Below are 20,630 nucleotides of genomic sequence, written 5' to 3'. Positions count from 1 at the left end.
GGTCCTCCCTGTCTCTCTTTCAGTGCCCTGTGACCCGTAGAGGTCATATTTTAGTCACCCCCTGGTGAGAAGGATGCCCTTATGCTGCTATGCGTTTCCAGAGGCCTGATCCAGAGCGCCTGTGCTGTATGTAAGTGCCAGTCCCATCCTTTAGGGAGGGTTAGGCTTATCCGCTTCGTTCCTGAGAGGCGTGTTTGTGTTCATGGATAAACCTGGACTGGACATAGAATGGATGCACCACACTCAGAAACTCAGATATATGTCTGTTTTACAGCTTTATTGACAAAACAAGACACACAACATATGGATGAACAGTGATTTGAAAAGATATGGACAACAAAAGTATACTAACAGACAGATATGTTCACATAAATAAATATTTTAAAACAGTACCATTGCAAGTGATTCACAAGAAAAAAAAATTCATGAAAAAATTAAATAGTGTAAAAAGTTAGACAATAAATTATTTGTTCCACTGCAGTAGCATTGCCACATTGATAGGTACACCGTGTACAACTTAAAGCATCTCTCTTCCTCTCTGTGTTCTCTTCACATTTATAATTCACAGTACGACCTACACTCAGTGCTCCTAAAGGGGGGCTACACAGAGTGGAAGGACACTTCGGGCCCGATTCACAGAATGAATTTAAGACTCAATCCTAAACTTACTACTATTTTGGTATTCACAGAATGCACATACTACTTTTGGCATTCACAGAATGAACTTACTACTTTTGGCATTCACAGAAGTTAGGATTTTGTCTTAAATTTGTCTTAAGACAAACTTAAGACAGACTTAAGACAGACTTAAGAAAGACTTAAGACAAAATCCTAACTTCTGTGAATACCAAAAGTAGTAAGTTAATTCTGTGAATGCCAAAAGTAGTAAGTGCATTCTGTGAATACCAAAATAGTAGTAAGTTTAGGATTGAGTCTTAAGTTCATTCTGTGAATTGGGCCCAGTCTCTCTGCCCCCCATGTCCACCAGATGCTTTCTTCTCTCCCCAAATCGATCGTGGTGAGAGATGGGGTACAAACCAAAGCCATTTTTTATTTTTAAAATCCTGTCCCCTTAAGGTAAGTGTCCCCATGAGAGACAAAGGTAGGTCTGAGGACTATCGAGACACATCACAGCGTCAAAGTCCGCTCTGCAGGTGTGATCGCACACTCAAATACATTTCTATTCTTTCTTTCCATTGATAAGATTTAGTTCAAGAGACAAACGTTTCAATAAATATTCAAAAACTTTGAGCAAGAATAAATACAAAAAATAAGGTCACCCTTTCAAGTGGACCTCCTTGGTAACCCTCCAATCAGAGGAGTCAATACATAAAATTGCCGCTCAGCCTATGGAGCCGACTCTACACATATTGTACCCTGTGAGTCCACCAGGAGAGTCCACAGAATCAGAGTCCTTCAAATACCAAAATAAATAGAATTCATCGTAGATGCCTGCATCAGATTTGAACTATAATAAATGATTATAAATAACATTATTAGAAAAAATGCACTTTAGGATCAGACATTATAAAATATTTCACATTCTGTACACAATGTCGGCGTCTGGTACCGCGCATGGATTGGGGGATCCTTCTCCAGAAGACATTGTCAACGACACTGATGGTGATCACCCTGAGAACAAGGAAGGGTGGAGGACACGATCCACCCATGTGAGTAGGATATATTACAAAAATAGACTTTTTTCCAAATGTTTTCAGAAATTTCAAACATTGTTGCCCCTAGTCACGCAGGTACGGGAAATCGTTCTCCATGGGGCCGTATTATATGGAGACATCTATCCCTTTAAATGACAGCCAGGCAATAAGGTTCAGATATGGTTATTTCAAAACTGGAAAATGCAAAACGACATTGGCTTAGGTTGAGAATTGATCTGCTGATGTGGTTATCTGGAAACAGCTGGCTTATCGATGTTCAATGCGCGTCCACTCATCCTCATGCCAGCGCGTTCTTCACCCGCTCAAATGTCTGCATGACGTGGGCAGTGGGCACGCAGCCCTCCCTAACGATGGTCAGGATGCCTGTGAAGAAGGAAGTACAGTGTCAGCAGATAAAGACCTCTGAGCATCGACCAATGGAGACAAGTGAGCTGGTTGGGAAAGGATGGGTATCACCCTCCTAGGATGTGAAAGGGCTCTCAATCAGCAGCCCTGTCTTCTTCCTTCTTGCAGAGAAGAGAAGAGCCTTTTTATGGTGAGAGGTGGAATCATGACTAGATCTGTGCAAAACTGAAATTACGCGTTCAAAATGTCTGAAATTTTGCTCAACTAGAGAGACACGGGTTCATGCACAAAATATCTTGTTTCTGTAGAACCAGTAATCAGTCTCCTGTCAATATCTCACATTCATTTTATATAAGGTAAACCCTCACATGAAAATTTCACGAGATACTGACAAACCCCATTTCACAAAATTCACATAATTTTGCATAAAATTCATGAAATTTTGCAAAACAAATTACATGATTTTGAAGGTGCCTATTCACAGGAGGGATGTGGTAAATTCTCATGCTGCATGTATACTCCAAAAAGGCTGAAAAGCTCCGGAGCTGAAAAATACATATTTCAAAAACCCATTCATGTTGAAAACCTTGAATCTTATAGCTGTATATAGCATATCTCCTTTGAGTCCCTCATTCTCTCATTCTTGTGTTTGATTAAAACTCTCTTTGCAGAGGGACACAGGCATGTCACCAGCTTACAAATCACAGTCTGGTGACTGGGTATCCTGAGACGAATTAGAGTCCGGGGGAACAGTAATGGGATCGAATTAGGCACCAGCACTAGACTCACCTTCGTCTATCTTCAGGCAGTTCACCACAGTGGAGCCCACCAACTCGTTGGAGTCCCCATCGCACAGCACTCCCTCCAACTTGTGACTCAAACGCCTGTCGCAAAGATGGAGAGAAACACAGACCTCTGTATGAGCTCTTGTAACAGGAATTGACAAAGAACATCTCCCTGCTCTGATCATCAACAGGATGAGACAACCTACAATGAGCCCGGCAAGTGTAACTGCACCCGAATACATTAAAAGTGGGTGACAATTAGGGTAATTTAGAGAATGAAAGCCATGTGTGAGTAAACATTAGCTGCACACACTCCAATCCACCAGGTTGGACTGGTCTGTTCATGGAACAGAGAAATATAATAAATATCCAGAGGATGTCTATCATTAGACGGGGAGTATTAAAGAACTTTTTACAATTTCATTGCCCAGTTATCTAGGAATACATGCACTCTAGATTACAGATGTGGTTCAACACTGCTGTTTATTACAAACTAGATTACAAATCGGTTTATATCAGATAAAGTTTACACTCTGTTCTGCTATTCACATGTCAGTCAGAAGACTAATCAATTCTCATAACATCCATTCCCTTCCCATCTCCTCCATGGCTCTAACCTCATCTCCCAGCAAGCCACCAACCCACAGCCTCTCCCACACTCTGCTTTCAGCCCCTCTGTCTTGAACGGATACTTACGAGGTGACCATGTCATGGTGGGTGCTGTCACTCTCCCCGCTTGGGTTGGCTGAGGTGATAGCCAGGGGGCCGGTCATGTCCGTAAGGTGGGCACAGATACTATGGTCTGGCACTCGGATCATAATGGAGTCCTTGGTGCCCACAATGTCATATGCCGGTCCGACCCCTGGAAAGAGAGGAAGCAAAGGCATCTTTAGCAGCAGCTCAGACTCAAGTGCATGAGTGGTCGGTGGTTGCCTGACTATATCTATATAGAGCCCTCCATACAGAGCTTGCCTCGAGGCTCTGGTGAGAGCGGATCGTAGAGCTGGATTGGTCATAATCAAGACTTTCATCAGCGCGCTGAGGTGTGGGCGTGAGAAGCCATGAGGGTATATGAGCAGTGGTCTACAGATCAGACTAGACAAGGGCCGGGAGACCCCATGGACCACTGATCGAGGGATGCAAGAGCGGGATGAGATGAGGGGGTGTGCGCTAGTCTTCATGGATACATCGGTCATGGTATGAGGAAGTAGGAGCCGGGTGAAATGAGGGTCTCCTGCCAAGCAGCAGGGGGTTTATGGGCTGTGGTTTAGGGATGCAGGAGGTCAGTGAGGCAAGGGTTTGTCAACAACATGAGCATTTATGGACCATGACCTAGAAATGCAAGTGCCAGGTGAAAAGAAGTGCTGAAGGAAACATGGGGGTGCACTAGAGTAGGGTCGAGCAATGTATGGGCTAGGTTGAAATGAGGACCGGTAAGCACCACTGGGCGGTGGCTGAATGGAACTGAGACTAAGAAATATAGGGGGTGGATGATATGGAAGAGTGGAAGAGGTGTGGCGCCACGGCCAGGGCGACTGACTCCGGAATCTGGGGATCACGGTTCGATCCCCGGGGCCGGCGGCAGATTAGCCCAGCACCATGTGACTCTGGGCAATAGCTTGCTTAATCTTCCCGACGGCCCCCAGCGCCTAGAGACCCTTACGGGTGATTGTGCGCTTTACAAATGTGGATTATTATTATATTATTATGAAAATCTCCCAGAAGAGTGGAGTACATCACCAATGATAGGGGGAGGCAGCAGCTAAGAGAGAAGCGCTGCTGTGGACAATTTGAGGGTCTACAGAATGTGGACTAGTTTTTGGTGTGCTCAGTGAGATGAGGGTCTGGAAAATCTATTCAATGGTACGCACCATATTCTATGGATTCAGGAGCCAGTTCAGATGAGGGTTTGTATACAATAACGGGTGCACTGGACTACGGTTTAGTGAATCAGACAGTGGGTGAAGAGCACATAAACTGATGGATGGAATGGCTGTGAGGTAAGGAGAGCTTAAGAGCATTGTGCTTCAAGAAACTTGAGCTAGGTATGCTACAGTCATATCAGATGAGGCTTTATTTGGGAGGTTGAATCATGGTTTACAAATGGGGTTTAGTAAGAAGAGGGTCTCTAGACACCATGATGGTGTGTGACACTGGTGAGCGCATAAGTACATGAGATCAATAGTTGGGATAGCAAAGCACATTGTGTATGGAAGTGGAGCAGCAATAGGTCCTGAAATATGCACCACCCAGTTCTATTTCACGACTCCACCCTAAGCCGCAAGTCGCTAGAGTAAGAAATCCATACAGAGCTTCCTCTAGGAAGATGGCGGAGATGATACTCACCCAATCTCTTGAGCCACTCTCCTTTCTGAACGATGCAGCTGATGCCCCCGGGGTAGACACTCTCCATGAAGTCCCACAGGAGAGGGCTAAATGGAGGCTTCACGCTCCGCAGCTGGCCGAGGTGGGAGATGCAGATACAGATGGGCTTCTCCAAGGGTCGGTCCTAAAGCAGAGAAGAGAGAAGCAGAGGGGGTGTTTAGACGGATCAGCGTGAGGAGAGGGACCGCTCCGCTGCTGAAGCATCATAGCACATGACGCGGAGGGATCCTGGGGCAACTGTGACACTTGGTCAATAGTACAAACTTCTTCTAGAATGCTACAGTCCCTGGTCTGTAAACAGGACATAGAGTATTGTCTGGCCAAGCAATAGCTCATTTATGCATGATAAGGAGTGGACTAAGCTCTAAAAAGTCAAACACTAGATTTAACGTGCATTCACAGTACCCTTAGCTGAGCCTCTGAGAATTAGTGTGTGCTTTATATTGTTCTAAGTGTCTCTAGATGCTGATGACCATAATACTTTGGGAGATCACTGAGGAGACAGCTTCTAGAATATGGCAAGGAACAGTGAACATTTGGACCTTGTATGGAAAAGTAAGGGGCCTCTTTGTTTGTTTGTCAATTTGAATCTTGGTTTTCACAATCATTGAAGAGGGTTTTTCTTTCCTGATCTTTTAGTAGACACGTGTCGTGTTTACATTTTTCTGACAACATAACTGGGACAAGTCAATTATACTTTGCCCACTTTTGCACTGACAACCACAGGAGTGATTTTTGAATGGACAATTGAGGCTGTTTTTGAAACCTTAAATTAATAGTAGGGCCTTCACAATCTGAGCTTTTTGCAGAGACTTAAGATCCCTATTTAGCTGTTCTCAGCTTTCATGTTAAAGTATCTGTAGAGCATATAACTACCAGACCAGCCGATCACTAAAGTCAACATTAAACCAGGGTGCTACTCCTCCCAGCTCCCTGGTCTTGGAAAGGATGATGTCCTCTTTAGTCACACATTTGTCTAGCGGCTGGGAGACGGTGCAGTCTTTTCAGGTTTGGAAGCACGATGGCCTCTTGATGATTGCGTGACTAAACAGGACACTGTCCCCTTCCAGACCAAGGAGCTAGGATCCCCTAAACTAGGGTGTAATGTACCTATATTCAAGTAGGATTCACCTGGGTTTTTGGTTTCACAAAGTTTTACATTTGGCATATAGGCCAGTCCAATAGGGATCCTTGACCCTGAAGAATGCTCAAGACCTATATAAACTAACTATAGGGGCAGAAACATGTTGGCTTAGAGAGCTGGTTTGAGCCATTGCTCTCACTTACCTTCTCATTGATGTTTTTAGATATACCTGAGGTCCCCAATATTAAACGTGATCTACTGGGGTACGCCAATGCATTTTTTCCTTATCTGGATCCCAACATCTGTCCACTAAATCTTTATCTACTAACTCCCTCTTTCGTTCGAGTCCACCAGGAGTTTGAGTCCTCCCTGGTGGCACTGTCCTCCCAGGGTGGGGAGAGGTTGCCAATGATGACGCATGACACAAACTGTGTGTGAGGCTTCCTCTGCCAAAACATTGGTCTTTCCACATGATCTGACAGAATTCATGTGACGTCCAAATTAGGCTCGGACTTGAATTCGCAAATAGGAGAAAACATCCTCCTTTAACTTGAGCTACCATACCTTTTTGTGTTGCAGTGTTCAGTTTAGGGAGGACGTATGCTGGTCTTATCTCCCCTTCTCTATTTGCATGTTAATAGTAATGAGAAGATTATCTGGAAAGAATGAGGCTTGATCATATCCTGGCCATGCATGCTCTTAGATGCAACAAAGGGTGAAACAAAACAAGGGCAACAAAGAGACCCCCAAGCTAATAAGTTGCTTTGACAAAAAGTGTTCATCAACATAGCAATGACAAAGTCAATAGGCTTCGCTTTTGTACAGTTTATGGGATCTTAACACTCTGTGTGCTGTGGTGCATGCCTACCTTGATGGTGTAAATCTTCTGGATGGCCTGAGGGTGTTTGCAGGAGGCTGCCAGGGCATACACTGTGTCCGTGGGGACCCCGCACACCCCACCATCATCCAGCAGGGCGGCGATGGTCCTGAGACTGCTCGTGCGGCGGGAATCTGGACATACGCAGGAGCTGGACACTTCGACTCTCTCCTTGGGCTTCATTTCCTAAAAGGATACAGAGAAAAGACAGACTGAAGCAGCGTCTTCCACAGCTCCCAATGCAAGATACACACACATCCCTGGAGTACTATCCCTGGGGTGGGCTCTGTCAGGTACAGACAGTGGGGTAGGGCACCGTCCCTGGGTGGGCTCTGTCAGGTACAGACAGTGGGGTAGGTGGTGGGCTCTGTCTGAGGCACTGACTCAAGGTCACCTCTGCTAGGAATTGAGAATGTGTGAGTGTAGGCTGCTGCCTCTGGGTGGATTTGGTCAGAGAGAGATGGGTAGGACTATCCCAGGGTGGGCTCTCTCAGGTACAGACAGTGGGGGAGGGCACCATCGCTGGGTGGGCTCTCTCAGGGACAGACAGTGGGGTAGGTCATCATCCCTGGGTGAGCTCTGTCAGGTATAAATAGACGGGTAGAGCACTGTCCTTGGGTGGGCTCAGTTAGGTGCAGAGAGTAGACGGGTGGGCATTCTCAGGGATATAGCGGGTGTGGTACATCCTTGGGTAGAGGGGACTCTACCATGGCACCTATTATGCTCATCCTCACTTTACCTTGACTAGAGGGGGTCCGATGGGAATAAGGTCCTTGTTGAAGAGGCAGTTTCCGAGAGATGCCGCGGCCCCGTAGACGCAGATAGAGCTGAAGACGGCCAACACTGCAACTGGAGGAACAAAGAGAAGCAACGTCAGGCAAACTCAACCGAGACTCACATTTAGAAAAGAGTCCAGAACCCAAACACAGATACCATGAGCACGTACATCACTGTAAGTCACAAGTACATCACTGTAAGCCACTAATGCTCAAGAGCATGAAGGCCTGAGTTGATACGCAGGCAGGCAATGCCTACTTTCAGCTGGGCATGTGATAAGACATTTAGAGTAGCAGCTTTGTCCTATATGGCCACATGGCCTCATCCTGATTCACCATTCATCGGCTAAACGCTGTAGTTTTGAGGCAGCTTTTGCCACATCTGAGGTGCTCCTGACACAGTGCATCTCACCATTGGCACTTCAGAGGCAATCATCTGACAGTGAATCTCCTTGTTTTCCTTTCTTCCAGTTTGCCTCTGGGAGGAACCATTCCTGATGCAAGCATGAAGGGAGTTCTAATGAAGTCGCTTGCTTTGTTTATAATGGCTTTCCTAAGTTTCCAGTTCTGCAGAAACACACAAGAGCCTTGATAATTGAAGTTGGCCTTGGTGATGGACTAGATACTCAATTGAACCCCAGAGCTGCCTCTATCAATGGCCAGCGAGAGCCCCCCACAGCCCTGGGCACCTCCATTCCTTCATTGACCACTTACTCTCGAGCGGCAGGGGCAGTCGTTCCAAGGTGAAGAGCAGGAAGCAGGTGACGGCGGCTTCCATCAGCAGGGCCAGCAGGAAGAAGACCACGTTGGCGTAGGCGACTGTGGGATGAGAAGAAGTAGAGGGCTTTAGGGACCAGAAGCAACAGACATCAGATGCTGGCTGGGGCTGCAGTGACTTTCTTCCCTCATTAAAGAGGGGTGCACCACAAGTGGTGCGCATGGACCACAGAGGGTCATAGGTGGACAGCGGGAATGTGGCCGGCACCATTGTATGGATTCATTCAATCGTACGGATCAATCCAAACCCACTAAGGTTGGACGACCATCCATCTCCTGGGATCGCTGGTCCTTCAGCGTGCACTGAGGAGATGGACCATCAACCACCGCCTGAGCAGACTTACCCAAAACCATGAGGAAGGCGTTGACGATGAGGAAGGCGACGGCACCAAGGGCGAATTCACCACGACTGGCAATGTCGATATTCAATAAGGGACCTGGGAGGGGGAAAGACAGAGAACAGGGCGTTAACTCACAGTCAAGAGCACATGAATAGGGGCATGACATCATCTTCCTGCAAAACCAGACTTATGTGTGACTTAAACCAATATGAGTTGTACTAATGTAACACACTCGAAGGAATCCACAGGATATCTAGCTAAGTATACAATTGAAATAAATCAGTGGAAGGGTGAAAATAGAACACACAGAGATGAAAATTTGAAGAGATTTATATTTACTCAAAAGGCATAAGGTTGGGGAGATAAATACAAAAAGTGAATCAAAGCAATAGTTATGAACAGAGGTAAACAATAATTTCTCTACAATTCACAACTAAAAATATCAACTCCTAGTGGATTAAGCAGACAACCAAAATTAATTAATAAAGAGTGGTCGTATGTTAGTGCCAGAGCAACGAGACTGGAGATGATGGAAGTGTCGACGTTTCGGTCTAGAGGGCAGTCGTCATGTAGACCATCATCAGGACAGAATATTTCATTGCTGAAAATACTCCCTGAAGTTCATGAAAATGTGCCTTAGTAAGATGGCTTTGGGCGTTGGGTTAACGTGGAGCACGGTATCAAAATGGAATCTTAGGTTTGAAGAAAATAGGGCCACATCAGTTGGCTTTGTGCGATGGATAAAAGTGGGGCACGGTATGCCGACACAGGACGCTACCCACGAGATCGTCTTTAAAACGAGTGCATTACGCTGTTCTAACTGAGTGCTTCTCGAGAATTGGCCAACTGATGTGGCCCTATTTCTTCAAACTTAAGATTCCATTCTGATACCGTGCCCCACTTTTTCATGAACTTCAGGGAGTATTTTCAGCAATGAAATATTCTGTCCTGATGATGGTCTACATGACGACTGCCCTCTAGACCGAAACGTCGACACTTCCATCATCTCCAGTCACGTTGCTCTGGCACTAACATACGACCACTCTTTATTAATTAATTTTGGTTGTCTGCTTAATCCACTAGGAGTTGATGTTTTTAGTTGTGAATTGTAGAGAAATTATTGTTTACCTCTGTTCATAACTATTGCTTTGATTCACTTTTTGTATTTATCTCCCCAACCTTATGCCTTTTGAGTAAATATGAATCTCTTCAAATTTTCATCTCTGTGTGTTCTATTTTTACCCTTCCACTGATTTATTTCAATTGTATACTTAGCTAGATATCCTGTGGATTCCTTCGAGTGTGTTACATTAGTACAACTCACAACTAAGTTCAATTACTGTTTGAATTAAGTCCCTTGTAGCACACCTTGACCGTAACCGTACAGTGCCCAAGCCTACAAGGGTTGATTGGGTTTCCCCTGCTTACAACACGTTAAACCAATATGAGGCACTTCACAGTACTTATGCGTTTAACATCTTATATTTCATGTCGCGGTTTTAGATCTTTTAGTTATTTCTCTTGTTACAGTAGAGTATGTTGTGCCACATACATTAATTTATTACTGCACTGTAGTAATATTTCTCTACACCTTGAAGAGTCTTGAATTATTTGATGATTTAATAAACATAAGCCTATTAATATGTGTAGTGCCAACCACTTTCTAGTAAACATATATTGACCAATCTGCTTTCAAGGGCATATTTTGTCTTCATTTGATGAAAACTCTAAGATACTGTTGGCTCACTTGGTGTGCTCACTAAGTGTGTGACTCTGGGCCCTGCCTGCATCTCTATGATTTTAATAAAATGACAACCATGTACTCAAGGACCCTAAAACAGTCAAGGCCAGTTGCTTGATTTGTAAATACCTTTTCATACGTGCATTAGAACAAATAAGAAATATTTACCTGCGAACCGTAGCCAGGTCCAGGTGGCCCACACCACGGCGTAACAGAAGGGCAGGACCGCCCCAAATCTTCGCCCTCTCTGGACCACGATCCTGGAGACGTACAACTGGAAGAGAGCGCCTGGGATCAGCACCCAAGGGATGGAGAGGTGGGCTCTGGTGGGGTCACTGAGGGACCCCTGGATGGCAGACAAGGAGGCCAGTCCGTTGCAGATGAAGAACAGAGCATCAGGGAGCTGGCTGCTGGTGCCCTGGTCCTCAAGGTCTTCTTCTTTGGATCTTCTGGTCACGCGCCTCAGACCCAGAAGCAATCTTTGAAATGTCGCGGATGACATCACTTGGTTGCCAAGAGGGATCAGAGCTTTATCGGCTATGGAGTTAATGAGGCTGGCGAAGGTGGCGTAGAGGGAGATCGCCGTGTAGAGGCTGCAGGCCACCGCGAAGAAGACGCGGGAGCCAAGGAGGGGGATCTGTTGGATGGTGGAGACCGTGAGGAGGAGGAAGCCGGCATTCTGAAGCACCTCCAGAAGGTCCCTATTGAAGGACATGACACAGAGGATGCAAGCGGTGACCAGGAAGAACCAACTCCCCACCATGCCCGCTCGGCTCCCGCCCACATCGTCCGTCGAGAGGAAAACGGTCAACGTGAACTCTTCCCAGGACATCACCAGCCAGAACAGGCTGTGGAGGCCAAACTTGGTGGTGTTGTAGACGTCGTCACGCAGATAACTGTAGTAGCTTGCGCAGAGCTGGGAGAAGGCATTGATGCTGACCCATATGGCGCCAACGTAGAAGGTCTTCATGAACCCAGAGCCGTAAAAGGCAAAGATGAAAGCGGCCACAGCGTCCGCGATGTGTCCCAGGGCCATGGGCTCTGCGTACTTGGAATTCTTCTTCTTCTCCTCGCCGATGCTGCTGGAAGTCTTGCTGTTGGCGGTGCCTAGAAGTAAGACGCTGAACAACGAATTGCCGAAGCCAGGGAGGACATACCTCTGTGTTAGACCCTTCAGGAGCAGAGCGGTGGCTCCGTAGAACCCCAGCAGCACAATGAGAAGCTCAAAGACCCCGGACACGACTAGCGCCCACTGACCGAAGAGCCCAACGGCCTCGAAGACCAACGTGAGGGTGATGGCACCGAAGACGAAGGGCATGATGTAGTTGACAGTGGCCGAGCAGAAGGAGAGGATGAAGGCGATGACCGTATATGCCACCAGCCCGGCCACGGCACTCTCGGTGACTGGGAGAGGAGAGGCGGCCATGATGGATTGGTCAATGGAATTGTTTGCATCCTGTGTGCTGTTGACGATGGAGGGGTAGGCTCCTAGGACGATGCGGGTGGCCCCGTAGCTGCTCCAGAGGGCGGCGAAGGACACAAAGGCGGTGCTCCCCAGGTGATCATACTTCCGGAAGCAGAGAAAGCCTGCGACGAGTTGCGTCAGTCCTCCAATCAGGATCAGATGAACTCCTGCAAATCAGAAATTGAGAGACTTTAAATACAATTTTTATTTGCGGTAACGGGACCTCCTGGCATGCAAAGTGAGGGGGTCTACGTGTGTGTGTGACGCTGTGCCTGGCCATCTATGTGTTGTGTGTGAGTTTCTGCCAGACTTTTTGCATTTCTGTCTGTGTCTTTGTATTAATTTGTGTTTGTGCATGTGTATGCACAGTGTGTCAGTATATGTGCCTGTTAGTCTTTCTGTGTTTGTCTCGGTGTTAGTCTGAGGTTATTTGTGTGGGTGCTGTTTGGATCTCTTTGTCTGTGTGTGTGTGAAGTGTGTGTGTGTGTGTGTTTGGTTCTCTATGTGTGTGTGAAGTGTGTGTTTGTGTGTATTTGGATCTTTGCGTCCACATGGGTGAAGATTTTTGTGTGCACACAACTGCCTTTAAACCTGATTGATAGCATACACAGCACCCTTTTTAATTATTTGACTGCTTACTAATAGTTTTTGTAAGCATGGACAAAGCACACACTTGCAGAAGATGGCTTTGCAGGGAACACACCCACACAAACATTTACCAGAGAACTTACATCAGAGGACAGGATAGATCAGGACCTAATTTTAAAACAATGCAGCCAACTCTAATCCCATCAGTGCCAACCCCAATGAGAGAGGATCCGAACCAGGCTTTTAGATGTCTCTTTGAAAGAGAGAGACCTGTGGAGCCTCAAGACTGGAGGAAGAGGGGTCCCACCTGAGACAGCAGCATCTGAAGGTTCAATGATGACAAACCCAAGGACCCCCAGTCCAGGCTGCTCTCCACCCCTCAGCCCTGTGCTGCCACCACAGATCCAGATCATTGCAGCCAATCAGGGTGAAGTCCCAGCATGCACTGCTCCATGGGCCTGACCAATGCTCATGACCACTACAGGAGCTGGAAGATGCGGCCAATGTAGGTCTTTCAAGCACCCCTAGGACTCTGACAGACTCAAGAAGGACAGACGTAGTAGGAAGCTGTGGGTTCAGACAACCAACCAGGACTGAGCTTCCAGAATCAACCCCGGAAACAGCCTCAACTTGAACCAAAGTAAGAAGACCAGAGGCGGCTCCCAGGGTCTTGAAGACACTAGCCTGAGCTGCTTCTTACTACCACCACCCCGTATGCTCACCTCCCAGGATGCTCGCTGTCCCTCGGGTGCTCACTCTGACCCCCAGGATCTTGCAGTCCTTCCCCAGCCCTCCCTGGTACTGAGCCAGCCCCATGCTCACCTGCAAGGATGTTCTCCACCCCTTCAGCGTTCACCTTGGTGTGGAACGAAGCGAAGTTCTGTAGCGCCACCAGGAAGGCGCTGATGACGTTGGCGAGGAAGCCCAGGACGGCGGGTTCACTGTAGTACACAGAGGCGAAGCCTTCCATGGTGGGGGCAAACCTAGAGGAGCAAGAAGCAAAGGTACAATGAGGAATGGAGGAGGGTGAGAGGGGGCAGGAAGTGAGGCAATGAAAGAGGAGGGCAGGAGGCGGGACAGACACAGAAAGGTGAGAGGAGGAATGGGCAGGAAGTGAGATCACTATCATGCAGGAAGTGAGGCAATGAAAGAGGAGGGAAGGAGGCCGGACAGCCACAGAAAGAAGGTGAGAGTAGGAATGCGCAGGAAGTAATATCACTACCATGCAGGAAGTGAGATCACTACCATGCAGGAAGTGAGGCAATGAAAGAGGAGGGCAGGAGGCGGGACAGACACAGAAAGAAGGTGAGAGGAGGAATGGGCAGGAAGTGAGATCACTACCATGCAGGAAGTGAGGCAATGAAAGAGGAGGGCAGGAGGCGGGACAGCCACAGAAAGAAGGTGAGAGTAGGAATGGGCAGGAAGTGAGATCACTACCATGCAGGAAGTGAGGCAGTGAAAGAGGAGGGCAGGAGGTGGGACAGGCACAGAAAGAAGGTGAGAGTAGGAATGGGCAGGAAGTGAGGCAATGAAAGAGGAGGGCAGGAGGCGGGAGAGCCACAGAAGGAAGGTGAGAGTAGGAATGGGCAGGAAGTGAGGCAATGAAAGAGGAGGGCAGGAGGCGGGATAGCCACAGAAAGAAGGTGAGAGTAGGAATGCTCTGGAAGTGAGATCACTACCATGCAGGAAGTGAGGCAATGAAAGAGGAGGGCAGGAGGTGGGATATCCACAGAAAGAAGGTGAGAGTAGGAATGGGCAGGAAGTGAGATCACTACCATGCAGGAAGTGAGGCAATGAAAGAGGAGGGCAGGAGGCGGGACAGCCCAGAAAGAAGGTGAGAGTAGGAATGGGCAGGAAGTGAGATCACTACCATGCAGGAAGTGAGGCAATGAAAGAGGAGGGCAGGAGGCGGGACAGCCCAGAAAGAAGGTGAGAGTAGGAATGGGTAGGAAGTGAGATCACTACCATGCAGGAAGTGAGGCAATGAAAGAGGAGGGCAGGAGGTGGGGTAGACACAAAAAGAAGGTGAGAGTAGGAATTTGCAGGAAGTGAGATCACTACCATGCAGGAAGTGAGGCAATGAAAGAGGAGGGCAGGAGGCGGGACAGTCACAGAAAGAAGGTGAGAGTAGGAATGGGCAGGAAGTGAGATCACTACCATGCAGGAAGTGAGGTGTGGAGGACAGCTGGGGTAAGAACTGGAGGTGAAGTGAGGGTGGGTCAGGAACCGAGATGGAGAAAGGGTGAGAAGGTAGACCTGCGAAGGGCCTGTGTTAGGTTTGGAGTAGGGATAGATGGCAGGATGAGATAAGAAAAGGATGGATATTATCTCTGTTCTTCATTATCCACCCTGTCAAGCTAATATATGTATTGACTCATTAGACAATTTATATTTATTTATTTACAGTATTTAATCTAGTATACTTTTCTCTGTTTTATGTCTTTATACCACAGTGTTAGTATACCCTCTCCTCCCCTTTTTACCCCTCTTTTGCCCCCCCCTTTCCTTTTCCCCTTCCTCCCACCTTATATAAAATTCCACAAATTGCTTTTACTATTTTCTCCCAGGTATCAGCCAATTCATTTGTTATATTGCTGTATTTTAATTCTTTCTATATATTGCTGGTATCTTTATGTATTAATATATTGCTAATAAAGCTAGGCAAATAGAAGAAAAGGATGTGAGAAAGGAGCCGGAGGTGGATCTGGATACCGCTGAGGGGTGAGAGAGGGCAGAGACAGGAGCTGTGCCAAGGAAAGGCAGGGGTGAGATGGGTGAAGGACTGGATGACAGATCAGGGAAAGGCTCGAGGTAAAATGGACCCCACGCCAGGCCTCGCGTGTCTATGATGGAAGACAAGATGCTGAGCCTGGGAAGAGAAGCCGTGAAGAGAGGACTTTGCATCTCTGGGTCTGGCTGGAGGTTTAGAGTCACCTGACAGGAGCAACAACCACACATTGGAAGGCTTTATAAGGAAGTGTAACTTGTGTTTATTGTAGTAACATAGAAAGGTCTTGGCTGACACCAGACCTAAAATGCCAGGAGATAAGACAACACTGTATGTAAAGTACATATTTGAATTAGTAATTATGTCTGTTGTTCTCTTCCTGCTGCAGGTTTGGTAAAGAGTCAATGGATTCATCGACTGCTTGTCACCCATAGGGCACAATTTAAAATCCACTCAGTCTTTCATCCTTCTGAGGTGGATAAAATGATAGTCCTTGAGTTTAATATCAATATAGGGTAGACTGGGTCATCAAATGTACATCATCAGAGTATGATAAGCCCCCGAGGAGGTGTGTGCTATAAAGAAGACAAGACCACAGGAAGAGTGCTTGGATTGGCACAGAATGTGTAGTTAATGACAGTGTGTTATTCTAAATTGTGCAGGCGTGAAAAGAGGTACAATTCACATTTGTATAGCGCACAATCACCCGTTAGGCGCTGGGGGGCCGTCGGGAAGATTAAGCAAGCTATTGCCTAGAGTCGCATGGTGCTGGGCTAACCTGCCGCCGGAGCCGGGGATCGAACCCTGATCCCCAGATTCCAGCGTCAGTCGCCCTGGCCGCGGCGCCACACCTCTCCCACGTGTGTGTCAGTGTCTATCGCCATTTCAAGCTGGCTTAAGCCCCCCTGAGCTGTTCATGCCACGCACTGAGGGGGTCTCGAGAAGGAATGAGAAACCAGTGTGACGTCACAGCTATACTTGGCAGAAAGTCCTCTTAACCATCAGTTCACGCGGACAGGAGCAGCCCCGGCCAAAGGATGCTGCGGTTTGGGCCCAGAGGGGCGCAGGCAGGTCCAGCGGGAGGGGGTTGATGGGTGTTATCCTTTGCTAAACTGTGAACCATGCACATGTTTAACATTAACTGTGTAAAGCGCTTAGAAATGGCAGACATAAGGCAGAAGAGCTACATAAAAAAGCTGTTATGGAAGGATTTTTAACGCCTGCCTCATTAAATATTGTGCCTTAAAGCTCAGGGACGGAAGCAGAAGGGCTTTAACCCTTTACGCTTATGCTTCCAGTGCGTGCAGAGACACCGCATAGGGACAAGAATGTAGCGCCTTGTGCGAGGTCCAGGATCACAGCTTCCACCTTTATTTTTCCCTCCAAAGTTCAGCTAAAAGTACAAGGAAACATTCACCTAAATTAGACCACACCTATTGGTTTTGCCAATCCTTGTTTGTTTCTTTTTGGGGAGATAATTCTGTTCCGCATCAGTAGCAAGCACTGGTAAAGCCAATTGGTCAGCCGCCCCTATCAGTGGCAAGAGCTATTGGCCCGGCATTTCCGCGGACGAACTGAAGCCGCTGAACTTTGCGTTGTAGAAGAAGCGGCGGAGAATATCCCGACAGACAGAAGTGCTGAAGGGTGGGAGTGCAGTGAGACCAGGGACAGACACCATTCACCCCCTCAGACAGAATTCAACAGTAATTTCAAATGAGGATTAGACTGAACACCCCCCGGCTCCCCTCGAGACTGATTCTGCGTTTTAGAGTTAGACCCCATAGCATCTTGTTCCCTAACAACATGTTGGTTACAATCTGATTTTGACTCTTATGGACCTTTTAAAGGGCAGGTCGTAGTCACCCTGTTAACCTGCTGACATCCCACTCACACAAGAGGGCAATCTGGACGGTTCCAGGTAAACCTACGGGTTAATAAAGGGAGGGGCTCGCTGGCTTTATTATTTTAAAATGATGTTGAATTATTAAGCACTCTACCGGTTATATTGTTAATAACTGGGCAGGCAGCGCCACCATGTAGTGAACTGTCATACCTAAGTGCCGGTGTTTCATACGAGTCCTGGAGGCGAGCACCGGCAAACACCGGCACACATTAAGCACTCGGATCCACAAACGAAATTATTTCAAAGCAAGTACGGAGTAGGAACAGCTAAATAGTAAATCATTATTACAATTATTTTTAAGATAGTAAATAATGAATATTAAAATAGTAAATACTGTTTTTAATTGAGAATTCATTATTCATTATTTCATTGAAACAGAGGCTGGGGAACAGCTACAACTTCGTGTTTATATATATATATATATACTTTTTATGTACATTAATATACGTACCTTCCGGAAGGATGATGCAGGGACACCAGATGTGCACCCCAACACTGGGCCACCAGCTCTCGGTGCCGGTGCGGTCTCTGGAGGATGCGGCCTCGGGGTGGTGGTGAGTCCTGCGGCTCTGCTGCCTCCGGTGGCGGCTCGGATGTCGGCTGTGTCCTATGTCCCTGCCGTGTCCCTTCTGTCTTAAGGACCCTTATGCGGACTCTGTCTCTGCCCTGGGCCCTGTCGTCTCTTGTAGATGCTCGGATGTCTCGGCTGTGCCCCTGTCGTCTCTGGTGGATGCTCGGATGTCTCGGCTGTGCCTCTGCTGTGCCCCTGTCGTCTCTGGTAGATGCTCGGATGTCTCTGCTGTGCCCCTGTCGTCTCTGGTGGATGCTCGGATGTCTCGGCTGTGCCCCTGTCGTCTCTGGTGGATGCTCGGATGTCTCGGCTGTGCCCCTGTCGTCTCTGGTGGTTGCTCGGATGTCTCGGCTGTGCCCCTGTCTTCTCTGGTGGATGCTCGGATGTCTCTGCTGTGCCCCTGTCGTCTCTGGTGGATGCTCGGATGTCTCTGCTGTGCCCCTGTCGTCTCTTGTAGATGCTCGGATGTCTCGGCTGTGCCTCTGCTGTCTCTGGCGGGAGCTTACCGTAGGTCTGAACCAGCAGACACAGGTGCTCCTCTTTCTCACCCTGTGCTCTTGGGCAGCTTTTATACAGTCTAAAGACGAGGAGCTACGTGCCTAGAAGGTGATCTGGGAATTACCGGATCTCCTCACTCCCCAGCAGGGCACCCTGCCCTCCTCCCGCCCATCAACACCCCACGCCCTGTCCCACGTGATTGGCACCCGGGCTGGAGCCTATTTTTAGCATCTGAAAGGCACAGAAAAAAGAGCTTTCTTCCTCCTCAGATAGGAGCGCTTCAGAGGGTGGCACCTGTCACTCATCGCACGCACCCCAGTGTCTGCAGTGACGTCAGCACTGACAGTGCAGACCTTCATTGGTGTATGGGACATACATGAGCAGAAACTCTTGGGAAACGGAGGTCAGAGGTCAGCTCTGCACGGGGTGATTTACATTACAAGTATACCATGGTCTCCTGGAATGTTTGCTCCCTGGCACCAGATGAGGATTAAGCAAGGTTCGCATTCTCTTGCAACTTCTCACCTAATAAACAAGCATTGGCAATGCCAATACTGTAACATTTTGTACCTTCGTTTCATTTCAACCTTTCGCCCGTCTAATGGGCAAGATAGTGGGGAATACGTTAGTGGGCACGTGCAGGTGAATCAGTGCATGTGAGTGAGTGCGCATCTATGGATGAAGGAATGGATGGACCTCTAAGGGTCACATAAATTAGCGACAAAAATGTTAATAAGTAAAGGAAAGAAACTTGCGTTGGTGGATGGATGGGTGAAGGGATACCTCACCCCCCCCCCTCCGCATCTGCCCCTCCCCGTTCTCTATCTTCCTTTCTTTCCGTCTTTTCCTCTCCCTTTCTCTCTCTCTTGCTCTCTCTCATTTCACCTACTGTCTCTTTCACCTTCCCTCTTTCTTCCTTTCTCTGTCTCTCACTCTCTTTCGCTGCCTCTCCCCTTTCTCTTGCTCTCTCTCTCTCTCTCTCTCTCCCTCCATCTCTCTCTCTCTCTCTATCTCTCTCTCTCTCTTTCTCTCTCTCTCTCTCTGCCTCTCTCTCTCTCTCCTTCTCTCTCTCTCTCCTCTTTGTGTATTTCAAAGCACAGTGCGTCAGAAACATCGGTCAGAACATGATGTTATAAACTCACATTACCTGTTTAACACCTGTAACCTCCTCTTTCCCATTTTGCTCTATTACAGCCCCTCGTTCAATCTAAACCTCCCTTTTCCTCGATCTGTTTCCTTCGAATTTTAAATATCAGGAGACGAGAAAGTGTGGCGCCGCGGCCAGGGCGACTGACGCTGGAATATGGGGACCACGGTTCGATCCCCGGCTCCGGCGGCAGGTTAGCCCAGCACCATGTGACTCTGGGCAATAGCTCGCTTAATCTTCCCGACGGCCCCCAGCGCCTAGAGACCCTAACGGGTGATTGTGCGCTATACAAATGTGGATTATTATTATTATATCGTGATGCAAAAATATCGTTGTTAAGAATGTCGTTTTTTAGGTAAGTATTATCTATTTTAAGAATATAATTGTTTTTCAGATAGTTTTCAGCAATACAGGTTTAAAAAGGAACACTTTTTAATTGTTTTTTAATGTGTTTTAGTTCATATTCTAATTTAATTTTACTATTGTTTGTAAAATTGCTATGCATATTTTAAAATATAGTTTGTAATTTTAAGTGATTCAGAATTTTTTAAATGTAATTGTTAGTAGCAAGGCCGAACTGGCTACCGGGCGTTTTGGCATGCTGCCGAGCTGGGGGCTGATTTCGTTGATGGGGACCTGCGTGTGCTGAACGAAATTCGTTTTGCTTTATTTATTTCGAAGCACGCGCAGGTCTCCATCAATGAAATAAGCCCGCACCGCAGTGACATCAGCCCCTAGCTCGGCCGCATGCCAAAAAGCCCGGTAGCCAGTCCGGCCCTGGTTAGGAGTAATTTATAGTGTTGCACTGGGTTGTCAGTATTGTAGGGGGATAGAGTGGGAAGTTAATGAAGTAATAATTAAGTATTAAATGAATAAATAATGTTGTTATTAATTATGTGGTGATTGATATTAATAATATTATTTGTGTAATAGTTATTTATTT

General features: G+C 47.3%; 1 protein-coding gene across 4 annotated transcripts; it reads right to left on the bottom strand.

Annotated features, from left to right (window-relative positions):
• Positions 1-258: 258 nt before the first annotated feature.
• Positions 259-18,615, bottom strand: LOC144785656 (uncharacterized). 4 transcript variants are annotated; one of them, XM_078664455.1, is made up of 13 exons: positions 18,400-18,588; positions 18,277-18,360; positions 17,923-18,224; positions 13,663-13,823; positions 10,956-12,419; positions 9,050-9,142; positions 8,643-8,747; positions 7,892-8,001; positions 7,144-7,338; positions 5,153-5,315; positions 3,503-3,668; positions 2,811-2,905; positions 259-2,039 (listed from the first exon to the last, which is right to left on the bottom strand). In XM_078664455.1, exons 4-13 carry the CDS (start codon positions 13,808-13,810, stop codon positions 1,954-1,956), a joined length of 2,625 nt encoding a protein of 874 aa, XP_078520581.1. In that variant the 5' UTR covers positions 13,811-13,823; positions 17,923-18,224; positions 18,277-18,360; positions 18,400-18,588; the 3' UTR covers positions 259-1,953. The 4 variants fall into 4 exon arrangements, 3 of the variants coding, with proteins under 3 accessions (XP_078520581.1, XP_078520582.1, XP_078520580.1); XR_013602012.1 differs by lacking the exon at positions 18,277-18,360 and having other exon boundaries at positions 457-620; positions 960-2,039; positions 17,923-18,137; positions 18,441-18,588; XM_078664456.1 differs by lacking the exon at positions 18,277-18,360 and having other exon boundaries at positions 17,923-18,137; positions 18,441-18,588.
• Positions 18,616-20,630: the final 2,015 nt, after the last annotated feature.

This window comes from Lissotriton helveticus, chromosome 10, assembly GCF_964261635.1.
Source record: "Lissotriton helveticus chromosome 10, aLisHel1.1, whole genome shotgun sequence".
Lineage (NCBI taxonomy): Eukaryota > Metazoa > Chordata > Amphibia > Caudata > Salamandridae > Lissotriton > Lissotriton helveticus.
This window is presented reverse-complemented; position numbering and strand designations above follow the sequence as displayed.

Excerpts from the sequence above, each read along its gene's own strand:
- LOC144785656 (XM_078664454.1), bottom strand. The coding sequence starts at position 13,810 with ATGGAAGGCTTCGCCTCTGTGTACTACAGTGAACCCGCCGTCCTGGGC. Across the intron at positions 8,748-9,049 it reads CGCCTTCCTCATGGTTTTGG|TCGCCTACGCCAACGTGGTC; the intron begins GTAAGTCTGCTC and ends CTCATCCCACAG. Across the intron at positions 8,002-8,642 it reads ACTGCCCCTGCCGCTCGAGA|TTGCAGTGTTGGCCGTCTTC; the intron begins GTAAGTGGTCAA and ends TTGTTCCTCCAG.